Genomic DNA, 26,378 nt, shown 5'->3' on the forward strand with positions numbered 1-26,378 from the left:
CGGACGAGACTCCTGAGGAGCAGCGCGGGTGGTGCCACCCGAACCAGAGTCGCGTGACCGGCAAGGGGAGTCAGAAGAGCATGGTCGCATCTTCAACTTCTTTTTACTGTGCCTCGGCTTACCTGAATGCGAGGACTTCGATCCCGACAAGTTGTGATTACTTCGGCTCCGCGACCGGTCCCTCGACCTCCTCCTCGACCTGGACCTCGAGCGGTGTGGAGCAGACTGCCGGATCTCAAGGAGGTAGCGGGACCGCTCCCGCCTAGCCTTCGAGGTCAAGGCCCAGCAGTCGGGGCTCAACTTGTCATCGTGGTCGGCCCCAAGGCAGTAGAGACACCGATGGTGGGGGTCGGTAACAAATATCAGTCGGTGACAGATGTCACACGGTTTGAACCCGGGCATCCCCAACGGCACCAGGAGTTGAAGTCGACTCAAAAAGGGAGACAAAAATGTCCAAAAAGTTTGTCAAAAAATGACTAAGGGTACACTCTTCCCAGATCTGCGCTTACTGGCGTGGAAAAAAGAAAAACTGGCGTCAGCGCACGAGGACGGCGTCTAAGTACTCTGACGAAGTCATCCCGGCGATCACGCCGCTGACAACGGACGCGGAGTCGCAAAAGACGCCTACTGACGCGCAAGGGTACAGCCGACAAAAAATCTTCCCGGATCCAGCCTTACGCCTGGGGATATTCTAAGGTAAGAAATCTAACTAACGTTTTTCTTTGAGATCTCTAGGCCAATGGTTTGTATAAAAAATATAAGTTTGTTTTATTTTAGAACCAACAAAAGGTATCATAATATACTTTCTCAGAAGGAGATGCTTTAGTTAAATACTTTGAAAGAAGCAATTGACTTGAAATGCAATAGATACAGTTAGTTGCAATAGGCAACACAATTTCAAACAATAATACATTGAGCTCAATGGGAATTTTAAGTTATATGCAATTGATTACTTTCAGGATTACTTTTCTAACTCCAGGACTGGATCCTAGATTTAGTCCTGGGGCAGTTCTTGGAAACAAGTGAGTAAATACTTTTTGGTTACTGTTGTGATTTCTAAGCAACATTTTGCTATTTTAAAAGTTGACACTTAGAAACTTTTTCTGATCAAATTACCAATGTAATCCTATTGAAGGGAATTCACTTAGCAGGTAAGTGGGGTTATGGTTACTTTTTCTAGCTCAGTGTTGCATCCTGGATCCAGCACTAGTGTACCACCTGTAAGCAGTTGAGAAACTGCGGTTAAGTTATACAGGTGATTTTTAAGGAATATTTATAAGTTTGCAAAATCGACACTTAGAAGAAACTTCACAGAAAAACAGTCCATGGTTGTCGTGTTCCGCGGCGCTTGCCGTATCCCCGCCAACGCACACATAGAAAAGCCGGGAGACTCACTTCCGGTTGGAGGTCGAGTCCCGGTCTAGTCTTTTGCAGCAACGAGAGGTCGCAGAAGCACTTCCGGGGGAAACGCTTAAACTTCGCGTTTCCCGCCGGCTCTGTGCTTTGGATTCTCCTGGATTCCCCAGTGACGTGAGTGCTGTTCCCGGAGCCGAGTTGCGTTTAGGAATTCTGGTGTCTTCCACGCCGAGGCGCAACCGGTTGACCCTCCTCGCCGCGCTGGAGCGCACATCGAGGTATTGAACCTCCCCAGACTGCTGAGTCTTTGATTCCATAGCGCAGGAGCGCTTGGGGATTACCTTGCTTTGATTCCATAGCGCAGGAACGCTTGGGGGTTTCCTTTGATTCCATAGCGCAGGAGCGCTTGTGGGGTTACTTTGATTTCCATAGCGCAGGAGCGCTGCAATGGGGAATAACTCCACAGAGTTGGAACCTTGTTCTTAACCAACCATTGCCTTTCAGGGATGCCACTGTTTTAGCTTGCCTAATTGTTTCAGCAAGATTGCGCAGGAGCACTTTCCTTTGGTTTCACGGAGGTATCCGTGTTTTGGAGCACCTCGCCTGGATTAGCCTTCGTTGGAGCAGCGCTGATTCTGGGTGCCGTGGTCCACAGAAGCATTGGTGAGTCCCCGGAAGGCAATACTTTCTGCGTGTGTGTTTTAAGGGTTGCTTAAGAACAGGAGTTGGGGTTCTCTACTGATCTGGTCCTTTCCTGTCTTCCAGAGGGCACCGAGATCCCCCACACACAAAGCAACTACGTCCTTCCGGGCTCCCTTCCCTGCGTCCATCTCATCCCTGCTGGGTCCTACTGTCCGAGGGTCAGGTGGTAACCGGGACGGGTGCTCTTGTCTCTGCGGAATTGCTTCACAAGCAGCGGTAAGTCTTGTGAGGCACCTGACAATGGTTTCCTATGGGAGAAAGTTGAATTAGTGGCAAGTACGGTCGTAAATACTTTTCAGGGTCAGTGCTGGGCACCAAGATCCAGCACTGGGATCTCTCCTAATAGCAGGTGAGTATTTCAGTTTACGTTACTCGGTTGATTTTAGGTGAATATTTTAAAGTTTAGAAACTCCACACTTAGAAGAAATTTCAGAAGAAGCCAGTCAATGTTACCCTATGGAAGAAAAGTGAGTTATCGGCTTTTGGGTAAGTACTTGACTGGTAGAGTTAAGGTTCTGGGCATAGACTCGGGGGTCTCCCAGGGTCAGGTAGGTACAGTTGGTTCACCCTCAGCGGCACAAGGGCTGCCGGGTGCAGAGAGAGTTAGGCCCAATGTTATCATATGAGAGGTAGGGGGGGCCTTGGTTGGTGGCTGCTGACTAGCAGGCCACGCGGCTGTGGGAGCTAGGCTCCTGGTCACTTACTCAGGGCAAGTGGGGAAGTAGGTAGGTGTAGAGATTGCACTGCCAGGGCCACTCGGGCGGCTGGGTGCAGGGTGCTTGAGCCTTCGGGTGCTCCATGGATTTCAATGAGAAAGCTCAAGGACGAAGATTCTTCAGGTGCCAACACCACTTCGAGAGGTAAGTTTGGTAGTTGGAGGATAGGTAGGTACCCAGTAGTCGGGCATAGGGGGCCACAGGGCGCTGGGTGCAGGGGTGCCTTTTGATGTCGGGAAATCTTACCCTCTGTTGATTGCAGTTGGGGGCGGGGTGGTGTCTGTGGTTCTGAGGCTGCAGGCGTCAGGAGCGTCGAGGTGGGTCCTTGGGTGCCGGATACGGAGTCACAGTTGCCGGGGGGACGTCCTAGGGGTCTTTGTCCACTCCGGCATAGGACAGGCTTGGCGGGTGCAGAGTATGCAGGTTTTGCGGTTCTGGGCTGATGCCAGGGGTTAGAAACTGGCTTTGAGCAGAGCCACTGCTCATGGGAGTCCCAGATGCTCAAAGTCACAAGGTAGCCAGGTCCTCCAGGGTTTGTGAGGTTGATGGCCACAGGAGGTGCTGGGATTTAGCTGGAGCAGGTTCGAGGGTCTACAGGCCGGTAGGGCTGGGGCCAAAGCAGTTGGTGTCTTCCTCTTCTTAGCAGCTGCACGGCAGGTCTTCTTTCTTCTTTTTCTTCTTTGCTTTTTCAGAATCTGGAATCTGCGGATGGAAGGTTCAGGGTGCCCCTAAATGCTAGATTTAGGGGCGTTACAGGTAGGTAATGACTCTGAAAAACACTTACAACTGAATTACCAGTAACCCAATTTTCTCCCATAGGAAACCATTGACTGTTTTTCTGTGAAATTTCTTCTGTCAATTTCTGCAAACTTTAAATATTCTTTAAAAATCTTATAACTTCTGAAAACGTAATTGCTTACCTGTTTTGGATAAAGATCCCAGTATTGAGTCTAGGTACCCAGTACTGGATTACAAAAGTAATGAGAACATACTATATCTGCAACTTGAATTTTCTTTCATGGGGAATCAGACTTTTTTTCTATGAAATATTTTCAAAGTGTCAACTTCTAAAATAGCAAAATATTGTCTACAAATCACAGTAATTAAGTCAACTTTTATTACTTGATTCCAAGTACTGACCCAGGACTGAATCTAGGATCCAGTACTGGAATTCCAAAAGTAATCTGTTACAAATAACTTGAAACTTCCATTTAACAATGCATTATTGTGTTTAAAATTGTGTTGCCTATTGCAACCACTTGTAACTTTCTAGAAAAGTCAATTGCATATTGCAAAAGTATTTATATAAAGCATCTCATTCTGAGAAAGTATATTTTAATACCTATTGTTGGTTCTAAAATAAAACAAGCATTTTTTATATATAAACCATTGGCCTAGAGTTCAGTTCTTGAGTGTGTGAGACCATTTGCTGACTGAGTGTGTACAACAAATGCTTTACACTGTCCTCTGATACTGCCTTACTGCTCGACCAAGCTACCACTTTAGAGAGTAAGGTTATATCTAACTTTAGCCTCTGCCAAACCTCTGGGGACTGTGGACTCTGTACACCCTGTACCCATTTGGGAATAGTATATACAGAGCCACTTTGACACTTGAGTGTCCAATTCCTTATTATTTTGGACATTTCATCGTCCACAAGGGACCCGAACAGAGAAGATCCATTTAATGAAGGTTCGTAATTTTTCTCTGTGCATCCGGTTTTAGTCCCATGGGACAAAGCCAGGCTGAGTACCTCGAGCAAATGCCATGTGAATATCCATGGGCTACCAAATCGGATGTACCCGTGGCTGCACTGATGATCTGATTAGCCACCAGTCCGCCTTCTTGCAGGATTGCCTGAAAGTCCTGTTGATCCTCCTTCGGTAGATTTTCTGTAAATCTCGCCAGAGTCCCAGAGAGATCTATCGTACCGACCCAGCAGGGCGGAAGCACTAGCCACCTTCATTACCGAAGCAGATGTATTGCACATTCATTTACCTAAAGAGTAGATATTTTTGCTGGCCTTCTCTGGTGGGGTGGTGGAGGTGGGTCTGCAAGAAGAAAAAATGGGTCCTGTTCTGGAGCCTTATATTTTTGGTAAATCTGTGTGGGAGCTGAACCCACCGTGGACTGAGTCAGGAAGGTCTGCATTGCTGGCTCTAGCAGATGTCGAATCAACGGAAGAAGAGGCCTTGCCGACGACCTATGGTGAAGGGTTACGAATATTCAATATTACAGATTAGAAAATAATACCAGCAAAGGCAAATAACGAATAAAGTTGTAGAAAACCAATTTCTGACTAGAAATAGTCAAAAAAAAAAAAAAAAAAAGATGAGCTCAAGCTCCAGGATCCTCACAGAAAGAGCCAGAAAAAAGAACTGACCTAACTGTCACCTGTGATGCATGATGGGAGCAGGGTGCTCCTGGAGGTCTTAAAGCCATGGTCTCCAGGTTCTCTGAAGCCTTAAAGGCAAGGTGGTACAAAAGGGGGTGGTGATGGACGGAGCATCAGAACCAATCAAACACTCACACCCAGTCAACAGATCTGGGTTTGATCCATCACCGTTCTTTAGCCTACTCTGCCACCCCAGTTCAGACATGGCCATATGCAAATCAGTCCGACCCTGTGCCTCATGGGAACAGTCCAGCCCTAACTGCCAAGCCATGCCTTCCCTGGACCGGAAACAAGCTTCCTAGGACCGGTTTCTGGCATTTCAGCCGTCTTCAGCCAGGCTTGCTTGAATCCAGTGGCAAAGTGAGCAAGGGACTCACGTCTGAGCATACCCTGCCAACTTATGGCGAACAAAGCGGTACAAAAGGGGGTGGTGATGGACGGAACATCAGAACCAATCAAACACTCACACCCAGTCAACAGATCTGGGTTTGATCCATCACCGTTCTTTAGCCCACGGCAAGGTGCCAGCTTTTTGTTATACTGTGAGGTTATTCATCTATGCAGCCTAGGAACTGATTGACTGCTATTACCCTTTTCTTTTATGAAAATAAAGGGCTGTTGTGGAACACTGCCGTATATGTTCTCTATTACACTATTTACATGTAATTATTTTCTTGCAATAGAAATCCATGTAATTTAGGCATTTTAGTCTATTGGATCTAGATTAGGCTGCATATTTATGCGTATATACATGTATATATTTAGGTTTTGGAAGTACTATGTACTTGTGGTTCTAAACATACACATATGTATTTTTATATATGCTCCGGAGACCCGCACGTGGGTGGGGATTAATCAGTGCTTGTGACTATTGAGTATCCCTGGAAGAACTAATGTTAATGCCATCCCTATGGCTCCATAAAATCCTAATGACTTCATATAGCACACTAATGTACATGCAATCTATAATGGTGATCAAATTTTACTAAAAGATAATAAAGCCTTTGAAGATTTCCTCTGCAGTATTCTATTGATATGCACTGCATGCAAAGTTTACGAAAGATCAACCCTATTTGATTAATTTACCCCCAAATGTAATAACCCGCCCCCCCCCCCACACACAAACTAAACATTTTATTACTAAGCTTTAGCAAAAAAAAAGGGGGAGGAAATAAGTTCACTGCAGTGAGTGTGTGTGTGTGTGTGTGGGGGGGGGGGGGGGGGCTGGAGATGGAAGTCTGAAACAAGTAAAGACAAACCCTAAGGGAAGACAAACTTCTGGAGTAATTCCCAACAGCAAGCCCAGCCACCAATTTTTATAGCCACTTAACTAGAACTGGACACGCCCACTGTATCAAAAGTTAAGGAGAAATCAAAATTAGAAGAATGCAGACCACCACACCTTTATGTTCCTGTAGGTCTCACTAAGCACCATCTTGTTAAACTCCAGGTTCTTCAGGGTGTCCAGGAAGTTGGAATATAGACTATGGAAATTTGGCTCAATACTGACTCGCTTCATCACAAGGTACTGGGAAACCCAGGGCATGAACTCTTCCTTAACAGTTTCTTTCAGTTCTTCAACCTAGATAGAAAATATAAAGTTAACATTTCAAAATAAAATACTGCATCGCCATTAAAATATATTTGAGCACCCAAACACTACAATGAAGTTTCCGATTCAATACAACTTAAAATAAGGTGCCTTCTAATGGTCATACTTGCATTTTACCGGAAGAAAATACACGTACACTGCACTGTGCGTGCACCTAGAGTGAATTCTACAGTATTTTGAAGCTAAAGTGCAAATGATGAAGTTAGGAATAATATACATGTACCGCACAAACCGCAAATACAGGTGAAGAAACTAGATTACAATATTTTATCCCCAGTATTAAGAAGCATAATTACATTAATTACTATCACCTATAAAATATGAGGTCATAGGATAGGGAAAGTGGAGCAAGTCAAACTTTAAAGCACCAGTACAAGCACCAGATACTGACCTTTTGCGTCATGTTGGACTGAGACAAGTTGTTGAAGATGAATGCAATCTTCTCCTGCACATTTTCAGGGGGCTCCGTGATTCTTTCGGTCTGATCAGTTGCCACAAGAAGGGTATCTATGTTGGTGGTGTTTATTGAGGGCTGGAGGAAGGAAAGGTGAATAAAAAGCAATACAAATGGATAAGGTTTCAGGAAAACAGCTTTTCCCCTGCCTATTACATGAAAAAATGGATGAAGCTCAATTACAAAATTAATCACTGCATTTAATGTTCAACTATACCCAAAATATTTCAAAGCACTGCCAGATTCCCATGCTGTGCACTTTTAATGTCAAATAATTGGTAACCAAATACTTATCAGATTGTTTTTACAGCAGTGGTTCCAATGATTAAAATCTAGGCAAGGAGCCACTAATGTGTGCAATTGATACTAGTATTTTACCCAAACCTAAAATGAGATTGCACAACAAAAACTACAGCACTATAGAACAAACTCTGAATTAAAAGGTTGAGCTGTAAGATAAGTTAGATAATAAAGACAACTGTTGGTGGTAATCAGTATAGGACACAGTAAAACAGACCTTTAATGAACTAACATCACATTCATGGAAAATAAGCCATATTTTTAGATACTGTGATCCTTTTCAATATAGGGCTTAGTAAAGGTAATAAGGTAAGAAATCTTTACAGGATTTTAGGCCCACAGGTTTATGGCATGGGAAAGCTGTGCTTTAATGAATCTCAAAAGGAAAATGTAACTTGAACCGGTAACCATTTTTTCGTAGCGTAATGTGCTGTACATTCTCATTCTCTGCATATTCCTGCCATCTTCGGCTCAGACGTTTGCAACTTTGTTTTATTTCGAATCATTTTTGAGTCACAAGGCATATGGTAACTACTCCTTATGCCTACACTGCATATGGGCACCGAGTCCATTTAGATTGTTTTTAGTCCAGCAGGTGAGAGTTGTATAAAGAGGCAGAAGAAAGCAGTGTACAAACGCATAGCTAAGTAAATCTAGAAGCAAAAGAAAAAACTGCAGCCAGAGACAAAACGTCTGGGGGCGGAGGGTATGCACAATTTACAGCACTATACGCTACAAAAAGATGCTTTCTGGGCAAGTAACATTTTCCATTCAAAAGCATGGTTTGCTGCAGATACACATGCTCTGCATAGACTGTAAACAGCCCATCTGCTTAAGCAGTGGCTAGAATGTGGCTAGATCAGATGTCTAAACAAGCATTTGAAATGAAATAGGTCTCGCATTAATGAGAGTTTAAGCGATTGGCAAAGCAATAGATTAAACTCTCGCAAATGTGACACCCATTGCATTGTGTGTGTATATTATATAGATATATATATATATATATAGACAAACGGGTGTTTTTTGGGTAAAAGCGCCCATGCAGCGCTTTCACTTTGTTGGCCGCATACCTTTCTTCAGACGCGGTTTGTGTAAAGAAAAGGGGGCGGCCTCTTCGAATGTGAAAGCGCTACATGGGCGCTAGTTAACTAAAGAACAATGGCCGCTAAACGCAAGGCGCTGCTAAAATAAATAAAACGCGTCAGCTATTGTTAAAGCGGACTGCCATTAGTAGAAATTAAAATAAAAGTTGACGGAGTGCTGCGAGGTGTTAGGTGGAATAGGTTAGCCCATTAAATAAAATAGGGTTCACCGACTTACAAAGCTGACCATGTAACAACACCAGTAAAAGGTCCAGTTGTTATGGGAGGTAACCAGTGCAGACAAGGAGGAACTTGCAGGCTAACGACGACTCGGAAGCCGTTTACGAAGGACAATAACAAGCCAGTTAAAAATATGGTGGAGAGTGGGAGGAGCTTAAAAGTTATACTCCAATACTGCATGTCCGCAGGAGCGCCTGCGCTGCCCAGGCTTGACCCAAAAAGGGCCCCTGGGAATATGTCGCCAACAATAGCTTGATTAACTAGCCAGAACATCCACACAGCAGTGCTTGGCAAATGTGTGTAGGTTTGACAAAATAGCTGGTTTACAAGAATAAGCTAATGGGATGATTCCAAGGAAAGCCACAGAAGTACGAGTTACTTACCTTCAGTAACGATGTATCTGGTAGAGACAATTCTAACTGCAGATTCCTTCACGTAGAATTATTCCCAGCCTAGAGATTGGGTCCGTAAACCTTTTTGCCACAGCATCCCTGCGCGCCGGGGGCGGGGCGACATCACGCGACTCAACGTACGTGACGTCAGCAAGGTCACATAAGACCCGACCCGGCACGCCTACGTCAGTTTTCTTCGGAGAACTTTTCCACACCACAACACGGAACAACCAGATAAACTGTGTAAGCATGCAAACAGTGTGCGAAGAGCAGAAAAATTGGAAAGAAACGGTGACTAACACCACCACCAGAGTAGTGCCAACACCGCAGAACCCAAGGGCAGGGAAAGATGAAGAAGCAGCAGTAGCAGAAACCAGCGCAGTCACCCTGCCAGCACAGACAACCTTCCATCCCTGTGCCCCGGAGGCAAGAACACACGTAAAAGTCATGTCGCCCGTAGGAACCCCCCGCCCCCAAACATCCTGAGCAAGGAATAGGACCACTCCCAAGACAGACAGGGACAACAAACCTCCAAGCCACCCCAACCTCGAAGGCAACCACCCACAAGGGACAAGAGCAAGACTAGGTCAGATGATCCTTATTCAGAGGATAGCAATGGAAGGAAAGGAGGGGAGGGAGAACAGGGATAAAAAGCAACCCCCCACCCCCCCCCCCCCACCCCCAAACCTGGAGTAGCCAGAGCAGCAGGGCACCGGAGCACCGGAACCCCATCCTCCAAAGGACCAAACGAGGAATGAACTGCCCCCAGACGGAGCCACCCGTAAAGAACAAGGAAGGCACTCACAGGAGACACAGCCCCCCACCGCAAGGCGAGTACCAAAGAACAACCCAAGGGTCCTCGCAGAATACGGGAGGAAGGGCGGGCAGTGAAGCAATCTGCGGCTAGAATCGTCTCTACCAGATACATCGTTACCGAAGGTAAGTAACTCGTACATCTGATAGACTACTAGCCGCAAATTTCTTCACGTAGAATAGATCCCCTAGCAACACCCCCTGGGAAGGAAGGTCTGCGAAAGGACCCCACCAGCCAATGCAGAACAGAGGGCCCCACAGGGGACCAGATCTGTGGACCAGGTAGAACCTCGCCCATGCCAGGCCAAGGGAACCCCCAAAAGCAGGACCGCACCGACCCCAAGGGGATGTAGGAGGGAAAGAAGGCTGAAGAGGCTCGTACACTCACAGCAGAGGAACCAAGTGCAAGGACTGAGGCCGAAGCAACCCACTCCCCCACAAGACAACATAGCTTCCGCCCAATGCCAAGACAGAAAAAGCAGAAGAAGCAGCCTAGAGGGCCCAAGGAAACTAGGGAAAAGAAGACGAACCCACTCAAGATGGAGAGCAGCCTGTCAGCCAGAACAGCGTCGGCAGTCAAAGCCAGAAGCAAGAAGAACAGCCCGAGGCCCCAGGAAGGCAGAGTAGGCGACGCACGGCAAGGGAGACACAGGATCATCCCAGACCTCAGGACAGGAGCAGGGAGAGGAGGAGATGCCCGGGCCACCACTACGAGTGGCCGCGCACACGACCTCAGGAAGCAAAAGCAACCTACCTAAACGCCATGGAGAACAGGCACCCGAAGGCGACCAGAACCCTCTAGCAGAGCGCAAGCCATACGACAGCTACCACTATCCCACATAGGGTACGTGAAGTCCCAAGATAAGGGAAACCTCTTTGGAAAAACTTCCGCAGCAGAGGAAAAAACAAGCATTGGCATAGCCAATAGGTCTCGCGTTTGAGACCGTATAAGTGTTTAGCCATGCAACAGTTGATGCTGTTGCAGGAAGGATATTGTACTGCATAACTAAATACTTATAAGGCCCCAAAGGCGAGAACTATTGGCTACGCACAATCACAATTCCAGTGGCCCTGGGAACAGGAGCTTTCAACCCCCTAGCATCCTTGCAGCTTGCAGTTCAGTGTGGTATACACAGAATTTTCACTGGCATCTCAGTATCACTTCATACTGGCATGGCATGAGGCCACAGTAAGAATGATTTGCTGGGGCTTAAACAGGGTTTCAGCATAAGCTGATAGCTGTAGGAACAGGCACCAAACCAGTTCGTCCTCTGTCCAAATTGTGCGAATGTGAGAGTATGCGTCTGAAAGGTTACCTGGTTTGTAAGGAGCGAGAGTGTGGGAGCAAATGTGAGTGTGTTGGAAGGTGGGAGGGATAACTGTGCAGGTGTATATCAGTGATGTATGTGAACATGGGCTAGATATGGAATGTGTAGGTCTGTGCCTGTTTGAGGAGATGTGAAAAAAGTGTGCAGATCTCCTTGTATGAGGGTGTGTAAGAGGGAGAGAGTAAATGGAAAGGTGTGCATGGGTGTTCATGTGTGAAGGTTGAGGGGAAGTGTGCTTGGCCTGTGGTCATAGTTGAGACGAAGGGTGTGATCAAAGTGTGTGTGTGTGTGTTGAGGGGGCAAGTGTGTGTTTGTGTGGGTAGAGTGAAGTACGCAGTTGTGCGTTTGTTAGTGTAGATGGGTGTAAAGATTCCACGCACTTACATAGTGGCAATCCAGAACCCTCACACCACAGCGAGAGGGAAAAAGGCTTGCAGTTGTGCGCTTCGGCCAGAGATCAAGTGGGTGTATGTGAGGAAATGAGAATCGGTACCAATGTGCGTTTCTTTGCTTCGGGGGGTTGGATATGTGGCGATTTCGATCAGTGGAGGCATGTGTGTGGGTGTGTGCAAGAAAGGTGTAGGAAAAAGGGTTATAGCTTTAGATTTAGATCATGTATGGAAAGGTGTATGGTATTTTGTGTCCGAGCAGTTGGTTGTGGTTACGGTTTGTGCAGTTCCAAGGTATCCATGTGGAATTAAGGGGAAGTCAAGTGTGAAGGTTTACTTGTAGGAGTAGGGAGTGAATGGAAAGGTGGGTGTTTGTCTGTGGAAGATGGTGAAGGTGGGGGGGCAGGAGAGAGGAGAAACATAGTGGGTGGAGGAAGAAGCTTTCTGAATTGTTGAGCTCACACCTCCTATGTTTTAAAAGCGAAACTACAATCCAAGGATAAAACATGCTGTCAGCCGGAAAGCCAAATTTCGCTCATGGCGGCACATGGCAACTGTGCGAGGGTGTACAGGTGGCCGGTAACCGTGTGTGAGGGTAAAAGAAGGTGAGACCTTGACGTGTACAAGTCGGTGTTTGTGATGGTGAGTGGGGAAGGGGCAGTGTGCCAGTCGGTGTGTGTTGGGGGAGTGTGCAGTATGTGTGTGGGGGTGTCAGTTGGGGGAGCAACTGCACATGAAAGGGTTGCTGCTCGCTGGGAGTAAGCTTTAAGTACAAGCCCGGGAGTTGTGCGCGCATGAGACAGCCGTCAAAGTGAAAGGGATCGCGATCTGGAAGGGTGCCCGCGTGCGATGCACTTAATGAGCCACGAAGGAAGCGCACACATGCACGGAAGCTGTAGACCACAGTGGTAGCATCTTCTGGAGCCATTACTAAAGGTCTCGCTTGAGCTAGCGCATGCGCTAGCTCAGGCGAGACCGAACAAAAGAGCCACGGGGGAAAAAATAACCCCGCTGAAGGCTTGACAAGCAGCCCAACCACAGCCTGCGCAACAACTCCTGCAGCACCACACACAATCAACACAAGGGCCGTCCAGCAGTCAACAATGCCAAAGTCCCAAGGAAGGACGTAAACGGCCAGAAAACACACTGCACAGCCAGAACAGCCAGCTTAAAAAGGCCCAGAAACAACCCAACTCAGAAGTCACTGAGGAGGGGACAGAGGAGGAGAAGGCGGAGGAGGATGGAGCACTGCCAAGAGCCTTTGGATGGCGGTGTCGGCCGGGACATGGAACAGGCAGACATCAAACGGAAGGTCGACGAGTCACTCCCGAATATTCTCAGGGAATACTCCGACCCGAAGCCAAGCATGGCGATGGAGCGACTGAGGAAGCCAAGGCCCGGCCCAGTGCGAGAAAGTGGCTCTGTATATACTGCTCCCAAATAGGTACAGGGTGAACAGAGTCCACAGTCCCCAGAGGTTTGGCAGAGGCTAAAGTTAGATATAACCTTACTCTCTAAAGTGGTAGCTTGTACGAGCAGTAAGGCAGTATCAGAGGACAGTGTAAAGCATTTGTTGCACACACAGTCAGCAAATGGTCTCACACACTCAATACCTGAACTCTAGGCCAATGGTTTATATATAAAAAAATATATGCTTGTTTTATTTTAGAACCAATAGATATTAAAATATACTTTCTCAGAAAGATGCTTTATATAAATACTTTTGCAATATGCAATTGGCTTTTGTAGAAAGTTACAAGTGGATGCAATAGGCAACACAATTTTAAACACAATAATGCGTTGAGTTCAATGGAAGTTAAGTTATTTGCAATAGATTACTTATAGGATTACTTTTGGGATTCCAGGACTGGATCCTAGATTCAGTCCTGGGTCAGTACTTGGTAACAAGTGATAAAAGTCGACTTAGTTACTACTAGGATTTTTAAGTAATATTGTGCTATTTTAAAAGTTGACACTTTGAAGAAATTTCATAGAAAACAGTCAATGATTCCCTATGGAAGAAAATTCAAGTTGCAGGTATAGTATGTTCTCTTTACTTTTGTAAAAGAGTACTGGGTGCCTAGACTCAGTACTGGGACCTTTATCCAAAACAGGTAATTACGTTTTCACAATTTATACGATTTTTAAAGAATATTTAAAGTTTGCAGATATCGACAGTCAATGGTTTCCTATGGAAGAAAATTTAGGTTACTGGTAAGTACGGTTGTGAATATTTTTCAGGGTCAGTGCTGGGCACCAAGATCCAGCACTGGGAGCTCACCTAATAGCAGGTGAGTATTTTCGTTTGTTATTCGGCTGATTTTTGGTGAATATTTTAAGTTTTGGAAAGTCCACACTTAGAAGAAATTTCAGGAAAAACCAGTCAATGTTACCCTAAGGAGAAAGGAATATGCTACTTACCAGTATGCATCTGTTCTTGGCATGTAGAGCTGCAGAGTTGTACACTTTGCATAGATCGCCATCTGCTGTTGGGCCCGGATGTTTGCAGTTTGTTTTTGTTCTTTGTACAGTCTTTGGAAGTCACGAGTTCGGTGACTCCTCCTTTGGTCCGTACTGCGCATGGGCTTCGGCTCCATCCTCAGATTGTTTTTCGCCAGCAGGGAAATTGAGCGTAGTAATAACAGTGAGAAACCCATGTGTGTTGTATCTAAATAAGATAGACTGGAACGGATACAGGTAGCCGGGGAGGCGGGTGGGCGTGTACAACTCTGCAGCTCTACATGCCAAGAACAGATGCATACTGGTAAGTAGCATATTCCGTTCGAGGCATATGAGCTGCAGATTGTACACTTTGCATAGATTATATAGCAGTACCCAACCTTAGCGGCGACCACCGGTATCCGTTGAAGCGGTTTGAAATGGTGTCTTTAGTACAGCCTGGCCCACACTAGCTTGTTGCTTGGAGTGCACGTCTACACAGTAATGTTTGGTGAAGGTGTGCGGTGTTGACCATGTGGCTGCTTTGCAGATGTCATCTAAGGGTATGTTCCCTAGAAAAGCCATAGAAGCCCCTAACTTTCTAGTAGAGTGGGCTTTAGGTGGAACAGATAATGTTCTTTTTGCCTTTTGATAGCAAATTTGTATGCACTTTACAATCCACCTAGCTATCCCTGATTTAGAGATGGGGTTGCGTTTCTGCGGTGGAGAGATGGAAACAAACAATTGTTTAGTTTTCCTGAAAGGTTGAGTTCTCTGTATGTAGTACAGTAAAGCAATCTTAACATCAAGTGTATGTAGAGCCCGTTCCGCAACAGATTGAGGTTGCGAGAAAAAAACAGGTAATTCCACCGATTGATTGAGATGGAAAGGGGAAATGACCTTGGGCAGAAACTTTGGATTTGTACGAAGTATCCCTTTGCTATGATGTATTTGTAAGAAGGGTTCCTGTATAGTGAACGCTTGTATTTCACTAACCCTTCTAAGGGAAGTGATAGCCACTAGAAAAGCTGTTTTCCAGGTGAGGAACTGTAGCTCGCATTTATGCAGTGGTTCGAAGGGCGGACCCATTAGCCTTGTAAGAACTACATTTAGATTCCATACAGGAGAATGCGGTGCCCTGGTGGAATTATACGTTTAAGGCCTTCCATAAAGGCTTTAATAGCAAGCACCCTGAACAGTGATAAATGCTGTCTGTTTTGCAGGTAAGCAGCAATTGCTGCTAGGTGTAAGCGTATGGAAGAGTATGCCAGGTTACACCTTTGAAGATGGAGCAGATAGCATATAATGTGCTGTATGGATGCATCTAAAGGGTTGATTGTATTGTTACGGCAGTAAACAACAAATCTCTTCCACTTTGCGGCATAGCATGATCGAGTGGTAGGACGTCTGGCTTCCTTGATAATACTCATGCAGTCAGGGGGAAGGTTAAGGTAACCAAATTCTAAGATTTCATGAGCCAGATCGCAAGGTTGAGCTGCGCTGGGTCCGGGTGTCTGATTTCTCCATGGTTCTGAGTTAGGAGGCATGGGGACAGGTGCAGTTTTTGATGTGGTACCACTGAAAGTTGTAATAGTGTGGTGTACCACGGCTGCCTGGCCCATGTTGGGGCTACCAGAATGAGCGTGATGGAGTGCTGTTGCAGTTTCCTGACCACCAATGGAATTAGTGGGAGAGGTGGAAAGGCATATGCAAATCTGCCTAACCAGTTCATCCATATCGCATTGCCTTTGGACAATGGGTGTGGGTATCTGGCGGCGAAGCTTGGGCATTTTTTGTTTTCGTGGGTGGCGAAGAGGTCTATCTGAGGATGCCCCCACTTGTGGAAGAATGGGCGAAGAACTTGTGGATGCAGTTCCCATTCGTGTAGTTGTTGCGTTTGTCTGCTGAGCAGATCTGCCATGGTGTTTTGTATGCCTGGGACGTGCTGTGCCAGGAGAAAGCTGTTTTGTGGAATTGCCCATCTCCATATGCTCTGGGCTAAGCGGGAGAGCTGGGGAGAGTGTGTCCCCCCCTGTTTTGGAATATAATACATTGCAGTCATATTGTCTGTGCGAATGAGGACTGCTTTGGCTGATATCTGTTTTTGAAAGGATTTTAGGGCTAGAAAGATCGCCAAGATCTCCAGATGGTTGATGTGGAGCGACTTTTGCTGTGGCGTCCACAGACCTTGCTTTGTGAGGTGCAGGAGGTGTGCTCCCCAGCCGGAGAGCGATGCGTCCGCTGTTAGAATCACCTGAGGAACCGGGTCCAGGAACGGACGCCCTTTGGAAAGGTTTGTGGTGTTCCACCACTGCAGAGAGTGATGGGTGCGGCCGTCCACCAACACCAGATCAGTCAGCTCTCCTTGGGCCTGGTTCCACTGTTGTGCTAGGCACTCTTGGAGTGGACGCATGTGGAGTCTTGCATGGGGCACTATGAAAATGCAAGATGCCATCATCCCTATTAGCTTCATAAACACTCGCTGGGAGAGAGTGCTGAGCAAGGAACGTTTGGCGCAAGGCTTGTATGCTTGCGATCCTGGCTGAGTTGGGATAGGCTATACCTTTGGAGGTGTCTATAGTGGCCCCGAGATATTGCTTTGTGTGAGATGGTACCAGGTGGGACTTTTGGTAGTTCACCGTGAAGCCTAGCTGGTGGAGCAGTTGGATGGTGCTGTTTGTATGTTGCACACATTGGTGGTAGGACGCGGCTTTTATCAGCCAGTCGTCTAAGTAAGGGAAGACGTGAATATGTTGACGTCTGAGGTGTGCTGCTACTACCGCTAGGCATTTGGTAAACACCCGTGGTGCGGTGGTGACCCCCGAAGGGGAGAACCGTGAATTGGTAATGCTGACCATCCACCACAACCCTGAGGTACTGCCTGTGAGAAGGGTGTATTGGAATGTGAAAGTATGCGTCTTTCAGATCCAAGGTAGTGAGAAAGTCTCCCTGACAGAGGAGCGGGAGGACTTGTTGTAGGGTGACCATGTGGAAATGGTCTGACTGTATGTATGCATTTAGAGGCCGGAGGTCCAGAATGGGCCTCAGGGTCCCGTCTTTTTTCGGTATTAGGAAATACAGAGAGTAGACCCCTAGATTTTGCTGATTGACGGGGACCTGCTCTATAGCGTGTTTTTGGAGGAGAGAGAGCACCTCCTGTTTGAGCAGTGTGGAATGTTCTTGAGACATTGGACGGTGCCTTGGTGGGATATTGGGTGGGGTAGATGTTAGCTCGAGACAGTACCCTGACCGAATAATTTGGGTCACCCATTTGTCCGATGTTATGGACTCCCAGGCGTGGATAAAGTGTCGTAGTCTGCCACCGACCGGAGTGGGATGGTCTGGGGGGAGCGGAGGGAAGTCATTGTGCGGGCGGGGTGGCAGAACGGGTGGTGTTAGTTTTGCCCCTGCCCTTATTGTTGTTGCCCCTGTATCCACCCCTTTGGTAGCCCTTTAAGAAGGTATTTTGAGGAGGGGACTTGTAGCAGGTAGAGGCGCTATCGGTGGAGTAGCCTCTGCCTGTGCTACGAAAGGACGAACGCCGAAAGGAGCGTTTAGGGGTCTGTGATTGTAATGCCCCCATAGACTTTGCTGTGTCCGTGTCCTTTTTCATTTTTTCTAATGCTTCGTCTACCTTTGGCCCAAAGAGATTTTGTTGGTCAAAGGGGTGATTCAGTATGGATGCCTGGACTTCTGGCTTGAACCCCGAGATCCTGAGCCAGGCATGACGACTAAGCAGGACACTAGTATTTATGGCTCTAGAAGCAGTGTCCGCTGCATGGAGGGCACATTTAATGGAGGTGTTAGTAATGAGCTTTCCCTCCTGTATTAGGTCATGAGCTTTACGTTTGTGTTTTTCCGGGAGGTGCTGCATAAGAGCCTCAAGCTCATCATAGTGTGCTCTGTCATAACACGCAAGCAGCGCTTGTGTATTCGCAATGCGCCAGATGTTCGCGGCTTGCGAGGCAGTGCGTTTACCAGACGCATCTAGGAGTTTCGATTCCTTATTTGGCGGTGGGCCCTCACCTGAGGACTGGGAGTTAGACCGCTTTCTAGCTGTGGACACAACTAGGGAATCTAAGGGAGCAGGGCCCTTAATGTATGTAGGGTCTGTGGGTGCTGCTTTGTACTTTTTTTCTATTCTGGGGTTTAAGACCCTGGCCCTGACAGGGTCTTTGAACACCTCTCCAGCATGCTTGGTGACACCCTTAAGCATGGGCAAGATGGCTGTGGACTTATCCTGAATATCAAATGTATCCAGTAATAAGTCGTCTTCCACTGGTTCGCTATGTAGTTCCACCCCGTGGTAGTGTGCTGCTCTCTGCACTAAGAGGTGAAACCCTAGTGAGTCCTCTGGGGGAGATGGCCTGGATGGGTAGAGGTCATCTTGAGGCACATCTGGTATGTCAGGGTTTTGGTAATCTTCCCATGGGTCTGGGGTCCCCGGTGGTGTGGGGTCCATTGGGGCGTCCGCCGGGTCATAATCTGGATCCCCGTAATCCGGATCTGGGGACGGGGTCGGGGAATGATGAGGCAAGGGTGGTGGAGACCTGGGAGGGAGAGGAGGTGGAGGAGGAGGTGGAGGAGGAGGAGGAGTAGGAGGAGGAGTAGGAGGAGGAGGAGGAGGAGGTGGGGAGGACACTCAGAGGAGATGTGGCAGAGTCCTTCCGCTTGGGTGGTGGAGGAGGAGCTGGTGTGTCAAGACGTCTTTTCTTGACAGTCAAAGTCAATAGCCCAGTCTTTGGATCCTTTGATAAGGTTTTTTGATAAGGATCGGGTGTAAAAAGGTCTGGTGGCGCCGAATCGTCCGCTGGCGCCGATGTTTTCGGAGCCGAGGACTTGGGTGGTTTCTCTGCGCCATGTCTTTTTGGAACCTCCGTTTTTTCGGCGTCGAGGTAGGCTTCGACGCCGGAGCGTCGGTGCCGAGGGATTTGTGCTTGTGTTTAGTCGGCACCGAAAGTCCAGGCTTCGGCACCGGTGGCTTCGGAGTCGAGCTGGGCGTCACTTTCTTCGGTGCCAAACGGTGTTTATCGGCACCAGGCGTCGGCTGGCTCGAGCCCGAGCTGCCGTGAGACTTGAGGCTTCGACACCAGGCCCGAAGGTGGGGTGATAGAAGCTGCATGTTTGGTTTTCCCCAGGCCCGAAGGCGAAGGTGTAACCTGAGTCTCTTTGGATTTGGGCGCGAGGGTGGGAGGGGGTAGAGTACTCACGACCCTCTGCGCCGGTGTGATGTCCTCCAGGTCGGAGTCGTCGGCCTCGGAAGCGCTGACGATGTCTTTCTCCTGCTCGGTGTGGTGTTGCCCCGAAGCTTCGGTGTCGTCTCCGAAGATGTCCGGGGGAGCCGCGGTCGATGAGTGCGCCATGGTGCGTCGAGCTCTTCGATCCCAGATGGTCTTTTTTGATTGAAAAGACTTACAGGCGGGGCAGTCTCTAGCCTCGTGTTCTGGAGAGAGGCAAAGGTTACACACCTGATGGGAGGTCGGTGTGGGGAAATTTAGACCCACATTTTGGGCACTTTTTGAACGGAGTCCTTTCCATCGGCCGGGACCGGAGTCGAGGAGGGCCCGAAGGCCCGTGCCGATGTGTGCAATCGAGAAAAGTGCCTCTTTGAGAGATGAAGATAGATGAAGAAACTCGATGAACGAGGATTTTCCGTCGAGGCTGGAACCGTAGAAGTTCGAAGCCGGAGCACGAAGTATCACATCCGAGCCCGATGGCGGAAAAAAACAATCTGAGGATGGAGCCGAAGCCCATGCGCAGTACGGACCAAAGGAGGAGTCACCGAACTCGTGACTTCCAAAGACTGTACAAAGAACAAAAACAAACTGCAAACATCCGGGCCCAACACCAGATGGCGATCTATGCAAAGTGTACAATCTGCAGCTCATATGCCTCGAACATTGAGTTATCGGTTTAAAGGTAAGTACTCGACTGGCAGAGCTAAGGTTCTGGGCATAGACTCCGGGGTCTCCCAGGGTCAGGTAGGTACAGTTGGTTCGCCCTCAGTGGAACATGGGCGGCCGGGTGCAGAGAGAGTTAGGCCCAATGTTATCCTATGAGAGGTAGGGGGGCCTTGGTTGGTGGCTGCTGACTAGCAGGCCACGTGGCTGTGGGAGCTGGGCTCCTGGTCACTTACTCAGGGCAAATGGGGAAGTAGATAGGTGCAAAGGTTACACTGCCAGGGCCACTCGGGCGGCTGGGTGCAGGGTGCTTTTGAGCCTTCGGGCACTCAATTGATTTCAATGGGAAAGCTCCTGTTTAGAAAAAGACTGCAAGCTCGGGGACGGAGATTCTTCAGGTGCCACCACCATTTTCGAGAGGTAAGTTGTGTAGTTGGATGATAGGTAGGTACCCAGGAGTTGGGCACAGGGGGACGAGGGGAGCTGGGTGCAGGGGTGCCTTTTGGTGTCGGGAAATCTTACCCTCTGTTGAGCACGATTGGGGGGCTACATGGTTCTGAGGATGCAGGCGTCGTCAGGAGCGTCGATGGAAGTCCTTGGGTGCCGGACTCGGGGTCACAGTTGCCGTGGGTTCGTCATCGTGGTCTTTGCTCACTCCGGCACAGGCCAGGCTTGGCAGGTGCAGATTGTGTAGGGTTCACGGTTCCGGGCTGATGCCAGGGATTAGAAGCTGATTTTGAGTAGAGCCTCTACTCATGGGAGTCCCAGGTGCTTCGAGCCAAAAGGTAGCCAGGTCCTCCAGGGTTTGTGAGGTTGCTGGCCACAAGCTATGCCGGGTTGGAGCAGAAGCAGGCTTGAGGGTCGCCAGGCCGGTAGGGCTGGGGCCAAAGCAGTTGGTGTCTTCCTCTTTTTAGCAGCTGCAGGGCAGATCTTTCTTCTTGCTCTTCTTTGTATTTCGGATTCTAGAATCTGGGGGAAGGAAGGTTGGTTCAGGGTGCCCCTAAATACTAGATTTAGGGGTGTTACAGATAGGTGAAGGGCAGACAACAATGAGTCCCTGTCCTGGGGTGGGTACACCCCCTAGCCTGCCTCTCCTGTGGGAGGGGGCAGTAGCCTGGTCCTGATTGGGCAGGGCTTCCCTTCAAGATGGCGAGAGCCCGGAGATGTGCTTCACCTCGCCTCCCCCACCTGAGGGGCAGGGTTGGCAGGCTGGCACATCCCCTGTCCTTATTTGGGGTTTCCGGCCAAAGCTTCCCGGCAGAGTGGGGGGTTGCAGTGGCCTGGAGAAGCTCAGAGGCAGCATGCCTTTGAAGCTTCCCCCTGCCCATCCTGGAGGGGGGGGGGGGGGGGGGATCTGTTGCAGGCCCAGGAGATCAGGGGCTTTCCTACCCAGGGGTCCAGCTAAATGTCTGCTGTGTGGCAGCCTAGGCAGCCTCCCAGGCCAGACGTGGACTGTAGGTTAGGTTTAAGGGGGAATCTCTAAGATGCCCTCTGCGGTGCTTGGTACATTAAATCCCACACTGGCATCAGTTCGGGTTTAATGTGCTGAGAAGTTTTATATCAAACTTCTCAGTCTTCAGTGTTGCCATTATGGTGCTATGGATTTCGTGTTTGACTAGCTCTCAGCATCATGTTCTCTTAAATGGCAGCACTGCATTCAGTGCCCAGGAATTGACCTGGGTACTGTAGAGGCACAGGGCTCATGCTCCTGTGCCCACACCACTGGCATGTGGCACTCAACTAGAGGGATGGCTGATGTATGCCAGGGCAGTGTAGGTGGTGGGCATGGCACACAGGGTTGTGTGCCATTTCGTCTCTGTTTTGTCTTGAACCCAGACACCCAGCCTGCAAGGGCAGTGTGTGTGTGTTAGGGTACAGGGCCTCTATGGGTGGCACAATGAGTGCTGCAGCCCTTAGAGGCCTTCCCTGGTCACAAGGCCCTGGGTACCAAGGGTACCATTTACCAGGGGCTGACATGTGGCCAGGGTTTGTGGTTTTTAGGGAAGGAACATAGGCCCTGGGCACCCGATTGGCAGGAGTCCAGGGCACACTCAGTCAAAGTACATTCAGCAATTCAGCAAAAAGTGGGGCCATACCATGCAAGAAAGATGGCACTTTCTCACACCCAGGACCTCTGAGATTTCCAGAGCGGAGAATAAACGCCGCAAGCTCCCGGCCATCCAATGCAGGATGCCGTAAGTCCACCAGGCCAGACTCCTGGGACGGTGCAGATCCCAGAGACTCAGCCGAGTCCCACAAACAGGAGGAGGCCCTAGCCAGCACACACAAGGTGTTAAGGGCCCGCAGGGCCGTGCTGGTCGAGAAGAACATGTTGCGTCCCCAAGAGTCCAGCCAGCAGGCCTCTCGGGACGATTGAGTCAACAGTGGCGGCAGGGAGGGAAAAGCAGTCCGCAAAAGGGGGCTGAGGGGTGAAGGGAAAGTCACGCGGCGCCGGGAGGTGCTGGTGCAGAAGATGCTGAGGCACCGGGTCCCCTGAGGAAGGACGCCTCCAGGCCCCCGTCAAGTTAGAAAGGAGCAAACCTTCAAAGGGAAGTAAGATTTCCCTCCCACCAGAGCCCTGGTGGAGGACCTCTAATAGATGGTCCGCCGGAAAGTGAGCCACCGGGTCACCCATGCGCAGAATACCCACAGCCGTGGACACTGTGTGAACGAAGGCCGCACCCGTCTCCGTAGGGCCCCACGGTGGAGAAAGCAGCTTCTCCGTGGGCGACGGCGGCAAACTAAGGCGGCCACCCCTGAGGCCAAGCAGGGCGGGCAAGGGCCAGACCTGGAAGTCAGAAGGAGCTAAAGAACGAGGGACCTGCCGCTCTTCCGAAGAACACAACTGCCCCAGGAAGGGCGGGGAGCCGCCCTTCAATGCCGGTGAAAAAGACCACACGGAGACCAGTCTCCGGGGAGGACAACACCAATATGGGTAAGTTACTTACCTGTAATCCTAGTTCTCTTCCAGGGGTATCCTCATCAAAGTCATAAGCACTGAATATTCCCGCCCATGTGCGGGGACCCCGGAAATAATAAAATTATATATGTAAAAAGCATACATATATACAGCTCTGTATATGTATAAACATATATCATTTTTTCCAAGCAAATGCAGCTCCCATAAAAGGCTAGGCAATGTAAATATACAAATCCAATAACATATATATATATATATATATATATATAAGGTATAACAATACACCTAAATCTCTTTTTTTTTTTTTTTAAATGAGGTAAACACTCATGAGAAAGCAAAAAATAAAGAGAACAAACTGTGGAAAAACACAGATGTACAACACATTGCCAGCCTGCAGGCTGCATTGCAATATAATACCATAGAGACTAAAAAGCCCTGTACAGGTAAAAACTGGCACCGTGCCTTTAAGGCAGCCCTGACTTCCATATCCCATCATGCCTCAGGGGTGACAGTTAGGTCAGTTGTTCTTTGCGGGACCGTAGTCCTAAACACAAAGATATATCCTTTCCATAATGAATAATACACTTCTTCTCATTTGCCTGGGGAGGTGGGTGGGTTGCTTATGACTTTGATGAGGATACCCCTGGAAGAGAACTAGGATTACAGGTAAGTAACTTACCCTTCTCTTCCAGGGGATCCTCATCAATAGTCATAAGCACTGAATAGAGTAGCAAGCTCCCCTTCCACCTGCAGGCAAATGAAACTAAGGTTGTATCACCCATGGAGAAAGAGAATCATGAAAATGATTATGCATGGAACAGATTCCTCAAGGAGGCTTGTCCTACTTGAGTGTCTGCTCTGGTGTCCGAATCCAGACAATAATGCCTGGTAAAAGTGTGGACAGATCTCCAAGTAGCTGCCTTGCAGATCTCGGAGAGTGGGACATTATTGAGAAAAGCCGCGGTAGCCGCTTTTCCTCTTGTCGAATGCGCTTTAGGGCGCGCCCCCAATGGTTTCTGAGCCAGTTGGTAGGCCAATGTAATACTTGAAACAATCCACCTAGCAATGGAACGTTTGGATGCAGCAAAGCCCATACGGACAACCCCATAGTTCACAAACAATTGATCAGATTTCCTGACATTCTTAGTCCTATCTAGGTAGAATTTTAGGACCCTTTTGACATCTAGAGAATGCAACGCCCTCTCTGCCGGAGAGGAGGGGTTGGGAAAAAAGGTTGGTAAGGAGATGGCTTGGTTTACATGAAACTCCGATACCACCTTGGGTAGGAACGAAGGATGAGTTCTCATCACCACCCTATTTAGATGAAAAATTGTGTAGGGTTCTTTAGAACAGAGGGCCTGTATCTCACTGACCCTCCGTGCTGAAGTGATGGCTATTAAAAATGCTGTCTTCCATGTGAGGTGCTGTAGGGTAGCCTTATGAATAGGTTCAAAAGGCGAACCCATGAGCTTTGACAGAACCAAGTTTAGCTCCCAGGAAGGAGAGGGAGGTCTAACAGGGGGATAGACTTTCTTGAGTCCTTGCAAGAAATCCTTCACTACCTGCACTTTAAAAAATGACTGCTGTGAAGGCGAACGCCTGTATGCTGTTATGGCTGCTAAGTGAACCTTTATGGATGAAAATTTCAACCCTGCCCTTGCTAAATGTAGAAGATAGGGCAAAATTACATCCTCCTGGCATTTAGTGGGATCATAATGATGCTGAGCACACCATATATAAAATCTTTTCCACTTACAGAAGTAGGAGTGTCTTGTCGAAGGCCTCCTGGCTTCCTTCAGTATGGACATACACTCTTGAGGGAGGTTCAGATGGCCATACTGGAGGACTTCAGGAGCCATGCTGTTAAGCTCAGCGAGGGAAGGCTGGGATGGTAAATCTTCCCCTGCATCTTGGATAACAAGTCCGGCCTGCACGGCAGCCGCTTGTGGGGGCGGATCGACATGTGTAGGAGATCCGTGTACCACCACTGCCTCGGCCAGTCCGGTGCTATGAGGATCATCTTGGCAGATGAATTCTGTAGCTTGGTCACCACCTTGGGAATTAGTGGGAGAGGCGGAAAAGCGTACACAAATGTCATTGACCAATTGATCAAAAGGGCATTCCCTAGGGATCCTGGTCGATGGTATCTTGAGGCGAAGCCTCGGCATTTTGTGTTTTGCTCGTCCGCGAAGAGGTCCACTTGCGGGCGCCCCCATTCCTCGAAGATGTCTTCTAACACCTCGTCGTTGATCACCCAGTCCTCTGGTTCTTGAAAATGCCGACTGAGCAAGTCTGCTTGCACGTTGAGTTCTCCTGGTAGGTGCACCGCTTTCAATGAGATGTTCCTTGCTAGGATCCAGTGCCACAGTGACTGAGCTTCCAGCGAGAGCGTTCTGGATCGAGTACCCCCCTGCTTGTTCAGGTAGTACATTGTGGTGGTATTGTCCGTCTGTACTAGAATGGTACTCGTCGTGATCGCAGGCAAAAACGCTTTGAGGGCTAGGTGGACTGCCCTGAGCTCCAGCATGTTGATGTGGTACAACTGCTCGCTGCTGGACCACCGTCCCTGAGTTTGCAGAGTCCCAAAATGCGCACCCCATCCCTGAAGGGATGCGTCGGTGATTAAGGTCTGAATTGGGGGCTCTTGATGGAAGGGGATCCCCATTTGTAGATTCCTTGGCTTCAGCCACCACTTGACTGACTGTTTGGCTGCAGAGGAGAGGCAAACCTTTTCTTCCCACAGGGAGTTCCTTTGATCCCATTTGTCCTCGAGATCTTGCTGGAGAGGACGCATCCTTAGCCTGGCATTGGGCACTAGGAAGATGCAGGATGCCATGGCCCCTAGCAGAGATGAGATTTGCCTTGCCGACGACAGATTGCTGGTTATGATCTGTCTGCCTTTTAGCATAATGGATGACTGTCTTTCCTCCGAAGGAAACACTTTTCCTACTACGGAGTCTATAGTTGCACCCAGGTAGTGGATCCTCTGCGTTGGTGAAAAATTGGACTTTTTGACATTCACTCTGAGACCCAACTTGCGACATAAGTTCAGGCATAGCGACAGCTGTGACCGCACATTCTGTGGTGATGAGCCCTTTATTAGCCAGTCGTCTAGGTAGGGATAGACGAAGACTCCTGCGCGTCTCAGAGCAGCCGCTACTACTGCCACGCATTTTGTGAATACTCGAGGAGCTGACTTCAGGCCAAATGGGAGGACTTTGAACTGATAGTGAGAGTTGCCTACCACAAACCTGATAAATTTTCGATGATTCCTTAGGATGGGAATATGGAAATATGCATCCTGAAGGTCCAGTGAACACATCCAATCGCCCATCCGGAG

The 26,378-nt window shown here is 48.6% G+C and overlaps 1 protein-coding gene across 10 annotated transcripts in view; it reads right to left on the reverse strand.

The window, feature by feature from the left end:
- Positions 1 to 26,378, reverse strand: part of CNOT1 (CCR4-NOT transcription complex subunit 1) — a 1,579,387-nt gene that overhangs the window by 858,236 nt on the left and 694,773 nt on the right. For all 10 annotated transcript variants that reach the window (XM_085638198.1, XM_085638193.1, XM_085638201.1 and 7 more), the window contains 2 exons: positions 7,173 to 7,313; positions 6,572 to 6,751 (listed from right to left, as the gene is read on the reverse strand). In XM_085638198.1, the coding sequence (XP_085494324.1) occupies positions 6,572 to 6,751; positions 7,173 to 7,313 (321 nt within the window). The remainder of the gene's footprint in view (positions 1 to 6,571; positions 6,752 to 7,172; positions 7,314 to 26,378) is intronic.

This window comes from Triturus cristatus, chromosome 12 (assembly GCF_964204655.1).
Source record: "Triturus cristatus chromosome 12, aTriCri1.1, whole genome shotgun sequence".
In the NCBI taxonomy this organism is placed as follows: Eukaryota; Metazoa; Chordata; class Amphibia; order Caudata; family Salamandridae; genus Triturus; species Triturus cristatus.